General features: G+C 43.0%; 1 protein-coding gene across 1 annotated transcript; it reads left to right on the forward strand.

The window, feature by feature from the left end:
• The first annotated feature begins 1,441 nt into the window (after window positions 1–1,441).
• On the forward strand, window positions 1,442–15,434 carry NRBF2 (nuclear receptor binding factor 2). The gene is made up of 4 exons (XM_030453595.1): window positions 1,442–1,608; window positions 11,064–11,148; window positions 12,439–12,479; window positions 13,921–15,434. The coding sequence occupies exons 1-4, from the start codon at window positions 1,555–1,557 to the stop codon at window positions 14,635–14,637; spliced, it is 897 nt and encodes a 298-aa protein (XP_030309455.1). The 5' UTR covers window positions 1,442–1,554; the 3' UTR covers window positions 14,638–15,434.
• The last annotated feature ends 4,301 nt before the right edge of the window (window positions 15,435–19,735 follow it).

Below are 19,735 nucleotides of genomic sequence, written 5' to 3' on the forward strand. Positions count from 1 at the left end.
CCAGGCAGCACAGGACTAAGAGTTAGATTCATGCAGTGGCTTGTCATTATAAAGAGGAACAGTGACCAAATGGGTTGGTCAAGGAGCTATAGTCCTACAGATTGACAGATAAAGGTTACCTCTTCATAAGTGTGTGTCCATGAGGTTAGAGGAAGGAAAACACAATGATCTGGTACAATAAAACAAATTTTATCATCTCATAAGTCCAGATGTAAGTACTGGCAGTGAAGCACCAAGTAGCCTTTCTTCTTCACCCTGGCTGACCTATCCCATCAATGACTGATACGGGACAACTGCACCTATCTGCTATTCAATCAGTGGGCTCCAGATCAAAACCCCTCCAGAATACATAGGATCTGATACATGACTAAACCAAGTGATAGATAAATCCTTGCAAATGAAAAGAGGGACTAGCAAAGTATTTTTCGGAAGCTCCTTGCCAGAAGAGACTATCTTGTCTAACCACATATATTGGAAGGAAAACTGCCCCCAGCACTCCCGTGTTGCCAAGCTGGTCCCCATAGCTCTGGTATGGCTGAGAGCTATGGCATATCAGGCCATGTGGGCTCCCTCGCAGACACACAGACGCCACTCATGTCTGAGGATCACATCTCTAAACGGTACAAAGGGAGTCCTGGACTTTCTTTACTTGCTGCCAATTAGCTTTTTACTTCTTGTTTTCTAGGTGTCTCTCATCTTCCCCCCTACTTCCTGTCCTCTTCTCTTTCCCCTTTTCTCTTTGCTCTTTCTCCCTTTTCAGTCTATTACTGCCGTGCTCACGCCATCCTTAGTTCCTCTCAAGAAAGTTATACACAATCACTTTATGGCAGCTAAAACGCAAAATCGCATGGGTAGGGATGATCAGTAAGTGAGCCGATCAGTTTATTAGCTGTCTAGTGCCCTGCTTAGCAGATCTCTTTCTCAAGCAAGTTTATTTTTAATAACTAAGCCACCTTTATGTTCAGGACCCATACAGCCTGGAGCCCATCCTGCTAGATCACACTGCTCGGGACAGACCTGTCGGGGCCGGCATCTGGATTTGCCCTGTGCCCCGCTGTCACCCCTCACACCGGCTCTGTGGCAGAGAGCCGACCTTGCTGCCCTGCGGCGCTGGCCGCTTTCCCGCTTTCCCGCTTCCTGACCCTGATGTGAGCATTTTTTCCTCACAGCAGCCCCACGCATCGACAGATCGGCCACGCGTGGCGCTGAGCAAAAGGAGAAGGAAAAACAGAAGTGAAAGGGGATGCAGAAAATCCCGGTTACGGGTCCCGCTGAGGCGGGCGCGGGGCTCTCCCCCGGCTACAGCCGGACCCGCCGCCTCCTCAGCAGGCAGCGCGCGGCGGCCGGTTGGGGCGGCTCGCGGTTGGAGGGGCGGGGCGGGTCAGGAGCGGCGCCCGTTGCCCCGGCGACACCACCCGAGTCTCGCGCGACCGTCAGGCTCTCGCGAGGCGCCGCCCGGGCCGGGCCGGGCGGAAGCGGTCGCGGTGTTTACAGCCCGGCGGGGCGGGGGGGGCCGGCGGCACCGGGAGCGGCGAGCAGGCCGCCTCCGCGCCCATGTGCCCTCAGCCCCCGCCGCCCATGGAAGTGATGGAGGGGCCCCTCAACCTGGTGAGCGCGCGGCCGCGGGGCGGGGGGGGAGAGCGTCCCGTCAGCTGGTCCCGCCGCCGCTCTCGGCCCTCAGGCGGCGGCGAGAGCCTGCGGCGGGAGAGGGTGACACCCCTCCCCGCTGGCCGCCGGGTTACCGGGCGGAGAAGCGCGACCCGAGCAGTAAATTGAGCCCTCCGCCCCTCCTTATCCCTCAGAACCCTCTCGGGGCTTGTGCCGGGCCCTGCCGCGGCGGCACCGGGCCCTGCCCGTCCGGAGGGGACTGGAGGCGGCTTCAGAGGGGCGCGGCGGCCAGGCCGCGCAGCGCTGCCCCGCTGCTGTAGGGCCCGCAGCGGGAGCGGGGCTGCTCCCTGCCCGGGAGCACCCGAGCGGGGAGACGGCACAGGGTGCGTGTAGCGGCAAGGTGAGGTGATACTGATAGGTCTGCAGCAAGGCTGCCCCGAAATGCAAACAGGAGGGACAAGGGAAGGAAAGGTTTAGATGGCACAGGCCATATCTAAGAGTTAAGAGTTTGAGAAACTTGTCAGGGCCCGCTATTGGCTCGATGCTGCTCTTCATTTCAGAGTCTGGAGTGCTTTAAAAATCTTGAATCGGTAATCACTCCATTTACACTAAATCTCTAAGAAAGTTTTAAGTGAAACACGAACCTGAAAAATACACAGGAGCTAGCAGATTTTAAACACCCTCAATTGTTAGCTTTCTGTCATAGGGCCAAGAGCAGTTAGTTCTCTGCTGGCTTCTGGGTTTTATGAAAGCTGTATCTTGACTATGCCTCAGATGAAGTAGTACACAGAACATTCCCTTAGAAAATTTGCCTTGGTCCAGTACTTCATTTAGCCAGCAGCAGTTTGATCCAGAAATTTAGACATTGCCATGCAAACATCACAGGTTTGTGTCAGTTTAGTTTTCAGTCAAAGGTTATTTGCTCCAGCATCGTGTCAGCCCTGGAAAACCCTTGCCTGCTACACAGTCAGCCAGATAGTTTCTGGATTGCTCTCTCTAGTTTCAGCAAGGGGTGCGAAATTGGCACCACAGACCACCCAGACAATTAGGGCTGACAGTGTCACAGGAAGATGTTGTATTTAGATCCAAAGTGATGTAAGTCTGGGTATGTTTGCATCATGCTGTCTCAGGGTTTTTAAAAACTGTGTGTACTGGAAGCCTGAGCGAACTAAGGAAGAGCGGGAAGTAGAAATCTCTTGTAACTTGTAACAGGGATGAAAGTCAGACAAACTTGCGGCATGGTAATGCAGGAGGGATACACTGTAGCTACTTCACAGACACTGTAAGCACCTTTTTAAAAGTAGATCTAGGGATGAGCTTCTAGAGAAAAAATAATAATTGAACATTCACTAGTAAATGGCTGAAAGTAGCAACTCTGTGGCAGTGCAGAGGTCACCAGTTATTAGTATTTCCTCTGAAAGACGTTTTCCTCAAAATAGTATTTTAACTTTATGCATCTGAGTCCTAATTAGTGCCTTAAATTATCAATGATGTTTCTTTTTTCTTAGTTTTAATTATATTTTGGTTTCCCTGATTCACTGATTTACTTCTGTAGGTGGCACTAGACAAATGCTGATTTGCTTTTCAGATCTGTTTGTTTGATTTTAAATAAATAAATCCATAACTAGTGTTTTTCTTTAGTGGATGTTTTAGTCGTTGACTAAATGATTAAATAGACCTAAATCAGGTCTATTGACTTCAATGAGACTATTTAAAATTTGGGTTTCAGTTCTTCATACCCATCCTTTTTTTTTTTCCTTTTTAAATTAATTTTATCTTTTTGTATAACTTCTGTGCTATTGTTGCATACTTAACAAACAGCCATGCAAAGTCTAACCCCATCTTTCCTTATTTTAACCTTTCTAGGGCTTGTGCTACAATATTAACTGCTGATTTGATTTTTCCACTGAGCTGTTCTCAAGGCTTCATTGTATCCAGTAGTGCTTCTTTTAGGACGGAATTGAAATAACTTTTCCAATATATGTTCTATCTTCTAAGTTGTTAGAGCCACGAGAAGGTGGGGCAGCTCTGATATTTGAGCATTTATTTTGTCTCTTCCTCTTGCTCTTTCCCCTCCTTCCCTCTCCCCCCTTTGTGTACTGTATGCTTTGCAGATGAGACTCATCTAATCTTGAAAGAATGGGCTAAACCCAGGATTATTTTGTTTTCACTAATAAGGAAGATGATTCTTCAAACCTACAAATAAAATATTTAGGTCAAGCTGTGAAATTTAAAACTGATACGAATTAAGCGCAGTCCCTGCACCTGCAGACAACATATGGCAGGTATCTGCTCCAGTTGAACACTTCCCATCACAAGAAGCTAAGACATCTCAACATTCTTTAACTGATTAGAACTTTTACTATGAAAACATATGTCTGACAAAACCACCAGTCTGACATCCAGGACTTCATAACTCTTCAGATTTTACTTTGATACCTCAGTATCTTCCTATGCAATATCTGCTGAGGAGCTATACTACTTCTACTTTGTATTCATCCTACAAGGTAATAGCATTTTGTATGGTTTATAACCAAGTACAATCCAAAGTCTGGTGAATATCTATTACCTATAAGTTTCTTGAAGTGTAGGAGACCCAGCATGGAGAGCAGTTGTGTTGAAAAACAGTAATCCCAGGCCAGTGGCTGGAGTGAAAATAACACAACAAACTATACTGCAAGAATCTCATATAGTGAAAGCTTCTAATATTAATGCTGTAAGCCATTGATAGCAACCATTCCAGTGCAAGCCAGTCAATGGCCTGTGTTAAGAAATGGCTTAGAAGTGATGGGAATACTGTGTCCATGAGGGCAAAGTAAGAGGCAGAATAAATATGCAAGATGGAAGGGCTCGAAAACAAAACAAAGCATCTATGAAAGTTTACCAGAAACCTAAGAATTTAAACCTCATGGGCTAGTGTGTCTGAGACTTAATGCCAGCCTGCACCTGTTATCTTAATTGGAAAAACAGGAATATTATGTTAATCTATGGAAGCATTCACCAAATCCAGCTTCTTTTCTTTGATTTTTTTTTTTTTTAATTTTTTTTAAAATAAAGCTTAACCTGAGAGCTGCTATACTTGCTCTTCCGATCTAACATGAAAACAAAGAGTGGCTGATGCAACGAATTCTGAACCAAAACTAAAGAAAACAAGCTTTTAGGTAATAAAAATGGAAGCATCATCATATAAATGTGCCTTGTACAAAGTCTGTTGTGTGGTGGAAGCCTTGTCTTGGTTTTCCCAGGAACATGATCTCTGTGGAGCTGTTCATTTCAGCCATGGGAAACACAAGGTGTGAACCCACAGAGCCAGCAGCATATCTGTCTGAGCAAAGTGCCTGGAGGTGCTGCAGCAGGCACTCAGCTGAACAGCCAGATCAGTATATAACTACCATTAAAGCACAACAAAAAACTGTTCCACAACTAACAACTTGCAGTGTCTCTCAGTCAAGAACATAATCAGCTAAGCTACTGGTGGCTGCAGAAGCAGGATTTTCTCACTGGTATCTGTGCTGTTTGGGTACCTACCAGCAGTGCCTTGCATCATGCTGGCAGTGCACGTGTGCTGCCAAGTTCAGCTCTGAGGAGTCATGCCTAACACTTTGAAGACCCAGATGAAGCTGTGCCATAGAGGCGTGGGGAGGCAGCAGCAGAATGAAGTCATGGCTGAAGCTTCTCTGCCTCACTTCCTTGAAATTGCTGCTACTGGAACAGTTTGTTTACTGGATCATTTGTTATGATGATTCAGTTGTTCCTGCTGAGGGGTAGGTAGCTCAGCTGCTGTAACAGCTTGAGCCATGTGGTTTAGGTCTACGTATAGGAGCCCAGATTGTTTTTATTATCAGGGCAGTGGAACTGCTCTTGTTTAGCTTACAACCTTCAGTTAGCAAGACTTGTGTGGTACCCACTGCAGCACTATATTTAGGAACAAGAAATATTTCCAAAGCAGCTGAGAGCTGTAGGTATACAAAACAGCTCTGACAAACAAGTTGAAGCATCTAGTGCTTTTATCATACTAAATGAAAAGGAAGAGAATGAGGTTGATTTGACTATGCAGTAGGTAAAAAAAAAATACCACACCTTAATGAAGTTGCAGCTATACCTGTGTGGGGTTTTGAAAACTCCAGCTCACCTGAGCAGTGTGAATGTGTGTTGATTTCATTACAGATCTCTTAATTGCATTTGCATGGTGAGTAACTCAGACCAAACATTTTATCTTAACTTTGGAATAGGTTTGGAACACACATGTAGTCGATTAGAGCTAATCAGTGAATTAATGTAGGTTGGCTAAATGACTGAGTGCTTGTCAGCCATATATTTAAATTCTAATAATATTGCTTACAAGCAGGTTGAACTTCAGCAGTTTCACAGTCCAATACAAAGAGAGTGAGAAATCTTAATATTGAGAATACATTCCTATGAGTGTTTCACATACTTGTTTTGCTCTATAGTCAGAATATCCTGTAATTTACAGTTGAGTCATTGTTCTCACAACCTTGCTGAGTACAGGCTTTCAAAGACAAAAAGTGGACCTAACCTGTGGCTAGTGATCTTGGTTGAGTAGCCACAATGGTTTCTGCCATTTTTTGTTTCTCCTTCAGCCAACTATCTCTCTCTAAAGCATACAAAGAGTATTTTTAAGGGGGCTTCTGTTTATAAAGCTACACATTACCATTTCTTTAGGCTTAGTGTCAAACACATTCCCATTGCTTAGCATAAGTTACAGTACAACTATTTTCGCTTCTAGTATAACTGCCTGTAAATACCAACATTTTCCATAGTCACCTGAGTTGTATTCCTCATGATTATGGGGTTTTTTAATTAAAAAATGGGTGGCCATAATTTGTTCTTGGATCTTTCAGATCAGTTTCCACTTGCATTTCTCACCACCACCTCATCCCACCCTTTGTGTCCTACTGCTGTAAACATCCACATGGAAGATACTTAACACTCTCAGTACAATATGGAAGTAACGTGGTGTGCATTTTCTGACTTTTCCTTTCTCCACAATATAGTTTTAGAAAACTAGATTCCTCATTTCTCAAAAAAACCCACCTTCATCTTTGCTTTCAGCAGCAAGAGAATCTAGGTATTGATCCTTTCTGGCAAAGATAAGTGGTATCCATAGTCCATAGCACAAACCAGGTGATGTTAATAGCAAACAGGTGTTTCACTTAGAACATTTACAAACTGTGACATTAGACAGAACTGCTTTGCAGTTAGCTTTCCTCAGACCCCATCATTTTACCAGCTGGGTTTTCCAGCCTTCATTTTTAACTTTATTAGTAAGTGAGGCACTATAATCTGTGCTTTGTAATTGTATTAAAATATACAACTTTCCAGAGAGTCCCTTACACTGAACAAAGAAATCTGTAAGCTTAATGTGTTGTGCAAGACTGTCCAGTGAAGAGCTCTTCCATTAAGGAAGAAAAGACAAACAAAAGGTGCACAAGACTCTCTGTCTTAACCACAGGAGGAGTGCTGCAAATCGATGCTCTTAGGAGAGGGTAGTAGACTTATATAATTTGAAAATGAATATAACTACATCTACCTTTTAAAAATTTTATAAGATTGAGCATGTTTTTTTTCCTGCTGCTCTCCTTTCTATAACAGATAACCATCAACTAGAATCATATGAGAAAGTAGCAGCTTTCTTCTTTTAACTCCCCAACCTAAGCTATGCTCACATGGTAGAAATTCTTTAAGTTGTAACGGTGCACTATCTCCAGAAAGAAAACTAACATTTTTATATTCATTTCTTATTTTGAGGGACTAGAACGAGACCTAGCAAGTGGGCCTTAAGGTTTCATTTCTCACAGCCTGCAGTCACATCACTGTCTACTTTATGTTGGAAAAAAAAGAAGATGAGTGTTAATTTTTGGGCTACTAAAGAAAGTTCTAGGCAGAAAGGAAACCTGCATTGCTGTTTTAGATGGCTGGTTGATTATTTTTTTTATTCTGCTGCAGAGAGATTACATAGGCAGTGATTTGGGCTAGTGGGGCAGAAAATCAAGGAGGACCATTTCTCTGGAAAAGCAGTACAAGCATAAAAATGCATCCTTTAACATCTCAGAGGAAAGCTGTCTAGCTTACCTGCTTCTGTAGTTGGTCCAGAGTGGTTCAAGTGACACAATAAGGCATATTCAAGTCCCTTAAGGACCAAATATGTTGGAGCAAGGCAAGAAAGCTTTTTAGTTTAGTCATCCTCACTCACACCTGCTTCCTCTTAGGAGAGTCAAGTGGTTACACCTGTCTGTTTGCCTCCTGGGAATTCCTACTCCTCTGGATTGGGAGGGACACCTGGAAGTAGTTGTCAACATGATTCTCCCCTTCAATTCCATAACTAGTTAATAAATTATAATTATTCTTACACTACATCCTACACTTATTTCCAGCACTGCAATTGGAAGAGGAAAGAAGCTTAGCTATGCATCAGCTGTTTCTGTACTCATCACAGCATCAGGGCCAAATTCAAAGCAGTCCTGCATAGCAGCCTCAGAACTGCTTTCCTCCAGCATGACCTCAGACATGGGATAAACTTAAAAACCTTTTTCTTCACTTTATGATATAGGACCAATTCTTCCATTGCCAGTTTTATCATGGGATATGAGTCACTTGGAATTCAAAATAGATTTGCCAGCAATGGTTGGATAGTATGTGGCTAAGTGTAACAGCACTAAGAACAAACCAGCATACAAGGCAAGATGTAGGAGCTTATCTATGATACATGGCTTTTAAGAATCCAAATACTTGCGTTGCAACTTCATCACTTGCTGCTAGGGAACAGCACCACTGATTTCTTCAACTATTGAATAATCTACCATGAAAATTCCTTGATCCTTCCACAAACAACTAATTGGAACAAGCAGTCACAGGGTGGAATAAATGAGCAAATATTTCCTTGTCAAGCTGGCATAAAAACATACAAAATAAGGAATTCCTCTGCCATGAGTCTGTGTAACACCTAGCTTCTCACACCAGGCTCTGCTGAAGATTTTTCTCTGCTGCAGTTCCTGTTGTTTCCACCGGGGATGTCTGTTGCTCTGCAGCACAGGAAGATTCTCTATAAGACCTATATATTTTGATGAAACATCCAGAAAGGCATTTTGACCTTGTAATCAGAGATCTAGCCCAACATCTTCAGACTCCCTCAGGGATTTAACTGAGAATGGGAATAATTTAAAGTCTATGATTCTATAGTTTAATTGCTTAGTCAAATAGCAACTGACTGTCCTCAAATGTTCTGCATGTGTTTAACTAATTTGAGGAAAATCATGCTCCAGTAGTTTAAAACATATGAAAATAACCTGTGAAAACAATCAGACTCAAATTCTTATATATAGAAACTAATAAATGGAACCAGGTCCCTGGGCTTGTTCAATTGCTTTCTTAGCTCTTCTATCTCTAGATACCTTCTTTCCTCTTTCCCTGTTTTTTTGGTTTTTTTTTAGAGCTGCCCATGCAGTTTGCAGAAGCAGCTGTATCAATACTAATTTATTGAAAAAATGTTTTGCATGGAGCTTGCTCAGGTGGTTTTATGTCCATGACATAGATGATTTGTTACTGGATGAGCTGCCATGAATAACTGAGGAGATAGCTCTATATGAGCTGGTACCATTTGTTCATTCCTGTGGGAAATAAGTTTATCTTTCTGGCATATGTCATTTTTAGGAGTCCATAGAAAACAGCCATAAAGTAGATTATTTTCTAATAGAAAAACACTTCCTCTTCTGAGATATTTAACCTCAGGGCAGAAGAAACAGGGAATGCTGACAGTGTTTTGAGGATTGGATGAAGGTGAAGATGAATATAACCAAAATATTTGTCATGAAAAATCAAGGGTTTTTTTAGGAACACTCCATTTTAGCATAAGAAATCAGCTTCAAAAAAGCCAAATGTCTAAATGCAATGATAAAACTGCTGAAGATTGCTTAAAAACAGCTGCTTCCCAAAGGAGTATTTTCTGTAGAAGTCATTCTCTTCTTTGGTGTCAGAGCTGCTAAAATCCTAGCAGAAAATTGAACTTACTGTAACACTGTAGGTGACAATTCAGTTTGGATGAGAAAGATGATGAAGAAATTGACTTACTTTTTAGAACTTATTTTTTAAATGGATGTTAGCATGAGTATCATGTTAGTTCTGATAGAATCATGTTAGTCTCCTGTTTGGATTACCTGACCTAAAAGGCCTGCAGGGAGGCAGCTGTTCTAACGTGTCAGGATATAGATAAATGCTCTCATTTTTATGTTGAACCTGGAATATGGTTCAAGTGAGTCAGTGACTTATTGTCACCAAACATGAGAAGTCTGATATGTTGTATGCCTTTATGTAGGTGAAGGGAGGGTACACAGGATTTGTATGGGTCAGAGACAGAGTTATAGAGGCAGATTTCAGGCTTTCAGCTCTGTTTCTCCTACAGGTTCAGCCAGTATGGATTTGATAAAGGCTTTCTTGTAAAACAATTAGCTTAACAAAAGAAACAGGCAAATGCTTTCTTCGGGCTCATAAATGTCTTGTGTTGTTTCACAGATCCAGTGCCTGGTGCCTGATGTCTGTTTCCTTCAAACTCTACATGTAATGAAGCAGCCATGAATAGTCTGTGATACTGACAGTCTTGCCAGTTAGTGATTGAAATCTTACATATTAGACAGCTCGTCTTAGAGGAAGGGCCATAAAATTCATGTCTTGTAGTAATGACAAAAACCTTTGCTTTAATGCATGTTGCAGTTCTGGTTATACAATACTGTTTCTTACTGAGCATACGCAAATACTTGAATTAATTGCTTGCTTTCAGCAACATCTTTAGTCTACCTTAATGGTTTACATTAGTGGCTTAGAAATGCTAGTGTAGACTTAAGTGTTGTACAGCAACAACTTGACTCTGATATCTTTAACTATGGCTGTGCTGCTTCCATTTAATTGGTGTAAGCTGCAAACAAACAAAAAAATAAAAGAAAGATCTTTTGTGATTTCTTCACCCAAGAGACAAAGGCTCTTGGGCATGGAGCAGATGAAAATGTCAAACCAGATGCAAGCTGTAACATAATTCAGGTATCTCTCATTCTGCAAGGTAAATTGATCCTGAATACTTTGAGCTTCTCATAACATTTTAGGGCTTACTGGTCTTTTTACACAATTACAGTAAATGCCTGCCTAAAAAGAAAACATGTACTTTCTTACTTTCTGAGGAACAGCTTCAAAAGGGTTTTACTGTGTACATGCCATCTTTGCTGCATTAACAAACTTCAATTCTTACCTGTATAGTACAAATTCATGTGGGGTAGTATTTAAAGAAGAAATCAAATATAAAAAGCATAGAAGGGAGTGGGAGATTGGAGCCTAAAAGCTCAGAGAGAGTTGAATCAGACCAGGGTTCTCTGATGAACCGATTACTTTTGAAACAGGTATAACAATTTGTCAGTTACCTCATGGATGTAATGCTCTTTTAATTTAAGGCTCACCAGCAGAGCAGGAAAGCAGACCGTTTGCTGGCAGCAGGGAAATATGAAGAAGCAATTTCTTGTCACAGAAAAGCTGCTGGTGAGTAGATATTTCTTGCATCCCAGGTCTTGGATTTGTATGCTTTGTGTAAGCAGAATATCTAGTTACTTGCAAATTTTTTATTCTTAAAATATGAATTTGTTTTTCAGTCCAGATCAAGCATCCTTTTAGACACTTTTTCTTATATGAGCAGATAAAGTTAGATGTTTCTAAAGCTGTTTTGACTGGGGGCGATTATCACTGCAGAGGCACTTCTTGACTCAAAATGAAGCCAACACTGTGTGCTGGCAGCCTTTCTAAAGTGAGACTTGGTGCAATTACCTGTCCATTTAAACAGTCATGCTTAGTTATTTCTGTTGAATTCTGTCAGCTCTCTGACAGTGTGGCAGCTGCTTGGCAAAAGAAAGGGGAGGACACAACTGGTGCAACAAGTTGGACATTTCCAGTGACAGCGATTGTGTGGAAACAAAATAAGTGGCTACTCTGAACATTGTAACCTAGATAAGAGGGTCTCTCATTTTCCATTCATAAATACTAGAAAAAAATACAAAATGAGAAACTGATAGGTTCTTTCATATTTATGAATACTTGAAACAATGAGAGATAGCACATTCTAATATTCAGACTTTTCTTTTGGTTTCCTTCACTTCACATACCAAGACAAAACCCAGAAGTGTACTGAATGTTTCTTGCTTTTCTTCATCCAATGATTTTATGTCATCTTACATCCTTCCAAATTTGGTTAAGAACTTCTTATACCTTGTAATTTTTAGCACTAGCAAGATGTGCTCAAAATCTAAAGTGCTGCTCTGGCTCTAAGCCAACACATTTTCTGATTTGGAGGGGAAGCTGATGAAACAAAGTGGGGAACTGTGCACTGTACCTCTTCATCAAGAATATAATTTAAAAGCATGGCTTCATAATACTGCTGTGCCATGGATGAGAGGTTTTTACTTACCATGTGTTTTAATAAAATGCTTGTATGCTAGAAGTCTGATCTTTAGTTTTGTTTCTTCTCTTTATGGGAAAGTTGTTCTGGGAATCTCTGGAAATGGATTCTGTTCTCCTCTGAAAAAAAATTGGAGCAACCTGAGCCAAGAGGATGCATGGGAGGGTGTAGCATGTATTAGATGATTTAACAGTAATTTTTTCAGAATTTTGAAAAACAGCAGGTGTCTCCAGATACTGTAACTTTGTAATTGCCTCTGGACTGCTACTTTTATGTGGGGATTCAGAATACATTAAAAAAAAAGCCCTGTCTTAGCTTGATTTGAAACACTGAGGTTTTTTCACCCTGTCTTAAGTGTTTATCAATTTTCCTTTTTGCAGCATACCTTACAGACGCTATGAAGCTGACCCAGTCAGAGCAGGTAAGAACAAAGTGCAGCAGATGCCAGAATCAGCCGTAGCTCTGTTGTGTGCCTGTGTGTCTTATCTTGCCCTGACTGACCATACCCCTCTTGAGTGTTAGCCTCTGAATAGTTCTGTGAATCCACAGCAGATGCACCAGGAGTTTTGGAAGTGCAGTGATGTTAGTCCTTTTTGAGAGTTTTTCCAGCTTTATGTGCAGCAGGGACAAGCAAACTACTAACCCCTCCAGGGGTTCTCCAACAGTGGTTTCTAGTCTGCCAGGCATCTTCAAGTAGGTGATAAAACTAGTTCCATATCTAGCTTTTGCTGTGAGGCACTTAGGCTGTTTTGCTAAGACACAAAGCTGAGTATCTCATCTTCACTCTGTAATTTTGCTTTTATCTGGACTGGGAGATGTCCTGAACAGCAACCCTACACCTTTCTTTAGTCATTGCATGGATCTCTCTGCTAAGGTAGTAGTGTAGTCTTCTCAGTACTTTTATAGCAGCAGGCTTTGAATTTAGCCAGTATTACCAAAGCAGTGAACCCTTGGAGGTCAGACATCTGTCTTTCCTCCAAAGGGTCACTCTTGTAGAAAAATGGTAGCCTTTTACCCAGGTGGTTCCAGCAAGTTGTCAGCCACCATACCACCCCTTTCATTAAATATGGCTGAAACATTTGGGACCACGTATGGCCTTGGAGCACTTTCCAGGTTAGTGTTGTGTAGCAAGACAAACCTCTCTTAGGGAACAGCGCTTCAAGGTCCAACCAGGTGTTCCAGCAGAGACTCACAAGCAATACTCTAAGCCTATGGCTCTCAGAGTTGACTAGCCTGGATCGGTGCTGTTGCTCCAAGAGCAACTGGCCTCTCTGATGGCTAGCCCAGGACTGAGCTGAGCCTGTGTCTCAGGCCTCACCTTTTATTGGCCCCCTAATCCTGCTCATGTGCAGTGGGGGCCCACCCTAATCAGGCACAGGTGGGCTTGACACAAGTTCTAGCCCACTCCCTGGCAATTAGTGGCACCTGGTTGCCTCATTTCACTACAGTGTTGGGTGTGTATACAGAAGCATACAAATAGTTTCTATGATGTAGCTGAAGCGTGGCTGTGCATGCCAGTGGGGATCTCTTCCTTCCTGGGGCTGATCATAGGCCAGTTAAACTCCTGGTGCCTCTGCTCAGAGGTAGTGTAGCCTGGTCAGTGACTTTAAAATAAACAAACAAAAAGACCAAATGTTAACTCACTCTTTCACAATAGCAGTAGCTAATGCTGCATTTGGGTGACATATCTGAAACTGTTGAATTGTACAAGCAGAGGGCACTTCTTGTTGGATTTAGTATCTGAGTAACAAAAGCTCCTTCCTCAGGCATGCTGTATATGTAAATATTTATGTTCATGTAACTTTAAATGCAGGTGGTATTAGAGATCACCAATTAATTTTTTTAATCTTGTTCTTACTCAGGCTCAGCTATCACTGGAATTACAAAGGGATAGTCACATGAAACAGTTACTGCTCATCCAAGAGAGGTGGAAAAGGGCAAAGAGGGAAGAAAAGCTGAAAGCCCAGCAGCTCGCTGACAGGGAAATAGCTGCACATCTTCAGACTTCTTATAAGCCATCTGCTGAAGACTCTGATGATCACAATGTATTGGTTCCCATTACTCAGAAATACAGCCCTTCCACAGAGAAACATCCACAGGATATTCAGGGTGTCTTTGACAGGGACCCAGATACACTGTTATTTCTGCTTCAGAAAAAAAAGGAGCCAGTGGAAGCATGTATTGGGAGTAAAGCTCCAAAAGATGACAAAACAATAATAGAAGAGCAGGCAACCAAAATTGCAGATTTGAAACGGCACATAGAATTTCTTGTAGCTGAAAATGAGAGATTAAGGAGAGAGAATAAGCAGTTAAAAGCAGAAAGAGCTAGACTCCAAAAATCTCCAGTAGACAAGGAGCTGGATGTAGATGCAGACTTTGTTGAGAAGTCAGAGTTGTGGGGTCTGCAGCAACACTCAGAATCTGCTTCTTCAGCTGCAACTTGGCAGAAGTTTGCAACACCTGCTGGGAAGGCAAAGGACATTCCAATACCCAACCTTCCCCCCCTGGACATCCCATCCCCTGAACTCCCACTGCTGGAACTCTCTGAAGATATACTGAAAGGACTGATGAATAGTTAAAAACCAGCAAAAGTGCTCAGTGTAGTTACCCAAACTTAAGAAAAGGGAAAACCACCAGGACGCTGGTGATGTGAGTGCAGAAACATCTGACACAGTCCTACTGTTGGAGAAAAGGCATTAAAGCAACTTGTTACTGTGAAATACACATCATATCTGATCTACTTCATTAAAGGTACCATAGTCGGTATAACATGGCAAGCTCTTCAGTCTTTCTCCAAATGTTTCAAACCAAATGACTGCCTGGAGACTGTTTCAAGTAACACAATCCTTCAGGGTTTTAAAGTATGCTATATGTAATAGTTATCTATAATGCCATAAATGATGGTGCAGAACCTAACTGTTATGGTTGCCAATTGGCTGCCACTTCATATTGAAAAATGCTTTCTAGCATGAATTTAAACTGTGCATTTCATTATGCATAACTTTGTTAATTCAGATACAGTGCAATTTATACACCTCCTAGATGGATTTATGTGCCACTCTCTGTACTCCTATGTTAACCTCAAGTCAGGAGAGATTTTAATTTCCATTCTATGAAGGAACCAACTTATTAGTGCTGTTGACAAGTTTTTTGGGGTTATCTGTTTACATAACTAATCAGGGTGCATCGAATCTAGCTATTGGTTTCTGTATAAAGTGACACTGTTTAAAAAAAAATCTATACTTAAGGAAAAATACCCTTTTTGTTTTCAGTGATGCATGAATGGAAGTAATTCTAGCTGGCAGTATTTGACTGAAAAATAAATTGTTTACAGCTTAACCTGATTCAAAAAGGATATGAAAATAATAAAAAAAAAGTGTTTTGACGCTAAACCTGTGTTAAATCTCTACAAAGCTTGCAGGGTATAAAAAAACCTAATTAATATTTGTACTAACAGCATTAGTACAGATGTACAGCTGAGCTTCTGTGTTCATCACCCAGCAGATATGGGGAAGCTGGGATGAGTTTGGAGGGCCTCACCTACCAGTGAAGGGACTTGGCAGACAGCTGGCTTCTCACACCTACAGAAGAGGTGTGGGAGGAGGCAGTGCTGTGGTTTTGCTGGGGGCCAGGCTACCTTGAGCTGAGTGAAGCACTGCAGGAGCTGTGCACACCCCTCCAGGGTTTGGATTCTGAGGAGGGTGGTGCAGCACCATCAGCACAGGTCAGCCCCTGCCCTGCCCTGTAGTGTTTCCAGGTTTTCCTCAGGATGGGTTACAAGGTGTAGCAGAGGCATTAGTTAACTTCAGCTGTTACTAATTAATGAAAAGTGTTACCTGTTGCAAGCTACCCCATTTTCAGTTGGTCTTGTGCTGTTACATGGCAAGCTTTCTTTCTTAGGGTACATTTTTCTTCCAGAGTAACTTGGAATCGCAGCAAGAACACCTTACTGCTGTGCAGATCCTCATCCTCTTTGTGCCTGGTGCTTCCTGTGCTTGCTTGAAGGAAAGGAGGGACTGCAGGCTAGCAAAAGCCTATGAAAATATAGGTAAGACAAGTTTGTTAGAGGAGATCCCTTGTGCTGAGTTGTGGCAGGAAATTTAATCTTGTGGTGGAAAAAAAAGGTTATTTTTCAGGTGTAGCAGCTTAGCACATGGCCCCACAAAGCAGCTGTGATCAGGTAACCTGTGCCAGGTCAGGCCCAGATTGCTGCTCCCACAAAAGGACATTGCATTCTCCACTGTCACCTGTCTGGCTGTTAGAGGCAACGAGGCAGTGGGGCAAAGTGCTCCTGTTCATGTAAGTAACAGCAAAGAAAATGGGCTGTGTTCATGAGACAGAAATAAAATTGTTTCAGCACCTATTTTATGTCCCTGCCAGGGATGATAGCCTGGGGCTGTCAGCTACAGACCAGCAGCTATAGAAGGAAGTAAATTTTAGCCTGGCTACCTCTGCTGAAGAGTCAGGACTTTTCAGAGGGTGGACAGGGGAACTGGAAGCTCTGCCTTCTGTTTTGAGGACTAAACTGTCCCTTCAGATATAGCTGCATAAAGAAAACACCAGACCCAAAGGAAGCTGCTTCTCTGTAGGAAGATAGCCAAGTAGGGGCAAAAGTCCATGCTGCTACCCTGAAAGTTGTGTTAAAACTTTTCTCTCTCCTGCAGTGTGTTTGTTGTTGCAGTCTGCCTACTCAACACATACCTGCTGCTGAAATCAAACCCAAGGCAGCATGGCTTAGCACCAGAGATTTCCACTCCTGTGGGTGACACAGGAGGGAGCATGGGTGCAGGGTCCCCTTCAAGGGGACAGGAGCTCCCAGCTGCAGCATGAGGGCTGACATCCTTACTACCAACTCCCATGGGGGTGATGTGGAAAGCTGAGTATTTCTGTCTGATACAGAACTGGTCCTAGGGCTGGAGCAGGTGGTACCAGTGGAGTCAAACCATGGCTGAGTGAACAACAGGAGTGCTCAGCTGGAAGGAGAGTCCAAGCCCTGGCAGCCTCTGCTTTCCCTCCCCTCCAGGCAGCCCCATGGTCAGCAGCCCTGGGACCTGGGGCTGGGCAGATGGGAGCTGGTGGGATCACCCCTTTCAGCAGCAGCACAGGACGTTTATAAAACAGCCTAGAGCTGAGAATCCTTTGAATGATGACTTTTTGTTATAAAATATTTTACATAGCAGGGAAAAGTGAAGTGTTTGAAATAAGATTAAATAGTTTAATATTTTCCAAGTAGGGAATTCTTCAGTCTGAATCCAGAGCTAGGGAATTGCACAGTCCCTCTAAAGATTGGAAGGCTGTCTAGAGACTAATCACCACTAGAGGACAAGTTTTATAGATTTATAGTGAGAAAGCAAAGGAAATTCTTCTCCATTGTCAGCAATTCTTTTCTGTCCCAAGAATTCAAAACTACTTTAAATAGTTACTGCCTTTCAGCTTGCTTGAGTTCTGGCACCATGAAGTGATAAAAACAACCACCGTGTTTTCCTCCCCTGCCCCTCTGGGTTAGGTGGCGTTGTTTACCTCCCCTCCCCCGGCCGGGGCTGCCAGCCCGGTGCCGCCGCTGGTCCCGTTCCGCTGGTCCCGTTCCGCTGCCGCCGATCGCCACCTGGCGGAACCCCCGGTGCCTGCTCGGCTCCCGCTGCCTCCCGCAGCCCCGGCCCCCGCATTCATCGCGGTCACTGCTGCTTTCCCCACTCTTCTCAGGAAGAAGGAGCCGCGGTGTGCGAGTCCCATGCAGGAGGGAAGCGTTTTGCGTAAGGAAGCGGTGAGTTACTGGTGGTCACACAGCCTGTAGCCAAAGCCTGGCACAGAAGGTGGAAAGGTTCCCATGGGCAGTGAGGCTGCTCCATGCTGTTTTATACTGTACAGAACTAAAAACTTCTGTGGACCATTATCCCGAAGTGGCTCACCATGAACCAATTTTAAACATTATGTCCAGACACTGACTTCTATTGATAGACTTTGCCTTACCACAGAAACCGCTCTTGTCTCAAACACAGAAATACTATCCCTGTTGAATATAGCCAGCATATGCTTTGCAAAAAAAAAAAAAAAAAAAAAAAAAAAAAAAGATATTGTAATTACCCAGTCTCTGGCTATATCTCCTCAGAAGCATAAACCAAAGAAAGGCAGCTGGGAAGCAACGTGGAGTCTCCTGAGAATAAAACCTGCAGATTGCAGGCTGCTACTTACAATCACAGCTAAAACCAAAATGTGTAAGTGTTGGGTTTTCCATTTTGGTTTTAAATAAAGAGAAAAGAGGATCTTGTGCCCTCTTCCTCTAAGAGCATTTCCATTTTTAGAAACTCTGGCCTTGAATTCCTTCCTGCTCTCCTGTCAGCAGCATCTCTTTAGCCATCTGCAGTTCCTCTTGACCAGCTTTCAGTAGTAGGGACTACACCCTCTCTGGACTTCTCTTCCATGAAATGTTGGACCAGATGATCTCTTGAGATTCCTTCTGACCTGGGCTGTGCCACTGTTCTGTGGAAGCAGGCTAGTAAAGCATATGGAGAGAAGGCAGTCAAGCCATAGCAGCTGAAAACATCCCTTAATGAACTGGACTGAAAAAAACCATTGGAAAACAAAATTAAGAGAACAGAACTGTTCAAAAGTAATCGGAGCAGTAATGTGGCTGCCACAAATCAGGTATGGGCTGGACAGTATTTGCCAGAACTTGCTGCCCAAGTATGTGGCCTATGGAGTTCAGCTGTACAAAAAGAAGTTCACTTCTCTCCAAAGACTCAGAGCTACAGCACTCTTCCTCCACCACCACCTCCTTTCTCTGCCATGTTTGTTTTACCAGAAGTAACCTAAACTTACCCAGGCTTTCTGTCCTGTAATCATCTGAAAGTTTCCCTCAGGCCCATGTGCTGCAGGAGTTAAGGTATTACTGAGATCAAACAATATGAAATCCTTAAGAACTGTGAAAATACAGGATTTCCTGCCTCAGAGCTACAAAACCCTTCTCTTTAATTCCACCAAGCAAGCAGAGAGCTGTGACAGAACTACATGCTCAGGGGCTGGAAAACTAATGAGGCATCTCTGTCAAGAATGTGTTGTATTGGTATGGTTGGAAGGTAGCAGGAATGTTCACTTTGAAACGTAAAAGCTCTCCAGACCACTGCTTAGCTTCAGAAAGGCCTGTGTTTAAAACTCAGCTGTTTGCATACAACACAACAGGTAAAACGTATCTTGAGTTTGCTCTGAGGAAACATTGTCCTACTACCTATATATAGATTGTAACTTACTTTTCAAAACCTAGAAGGACAAATGAAAGAAGTGCAGAGGTGTGTGCTGCTAATGCTAGAGATCATCTGCTCCTTAGTCAGTTTCCTAGGTTGCTCTGCTGAGGTGGAGAGAAAGGGAGCTTGTGGTGGACATGGCTTCAGAGGACTCCTCATGCCAGGAGTGCTCCCCTGTCCTCATGGGGCACATGTACCAAGGGAACACCAAAAGAAAGAAAAGGGGTTCTCCTGCCAACAAAGCACAAGTCAAAATATGGAAGGCAGGATTACAGCTGAGAGCTGATGCTGTTCTTCGAGGCAGAGCTGGGAGTTAGGAAGTGAAAGCACAGCAAAGCCTTAGGCTGGGAGTCTCAACAGGGAGAAGCAGCTCGTCCAGCACTGATGTGGGGGGAAAAGCACAAACATCCTGCATGGAAAAGAACAGAAAAGGGTG

Source organism: Calypte anna, chromosome 6 (genome assembly GCF_003957555.1).
Source record: "Calypte anna isolate BGI_N300 chromosome 6, bCalAnn1_v1.p, whole genome shotgun sequence".
In the NCBI taxonomy this organism is placed as follows: Eukaryota; Metazoa; Chordata; class Aves; order Apodiformes; family Trochilidae; genus Calypte; species Calypte anna.

Excerpts from the sequence above, each read along its gene's own strand:
- NRBF2 (XM_030453595.1), top strand. The coding sequence starts at position 1,555 with ATGTGCCCTCAGCCCCCGCCGCCCATGGAAGTGATGGAGGGGCCCCTC. Across the intron at positions 11,149-12,438 it reads TTGTCACAGAAAAGCTGCTG|CATACCTTACAGACGCTATG; the intron begins GTGAGTAGATAT and ends TCCTTTTTGCAG. Across the intron at positions 12,480-13,920 it reads AGCTGACCCAGTCAGAGCAG|GCTCAGCTATCACTGGAATT; the intron begins GTAAGAACAAAG and ends GTTCTTACTCAG.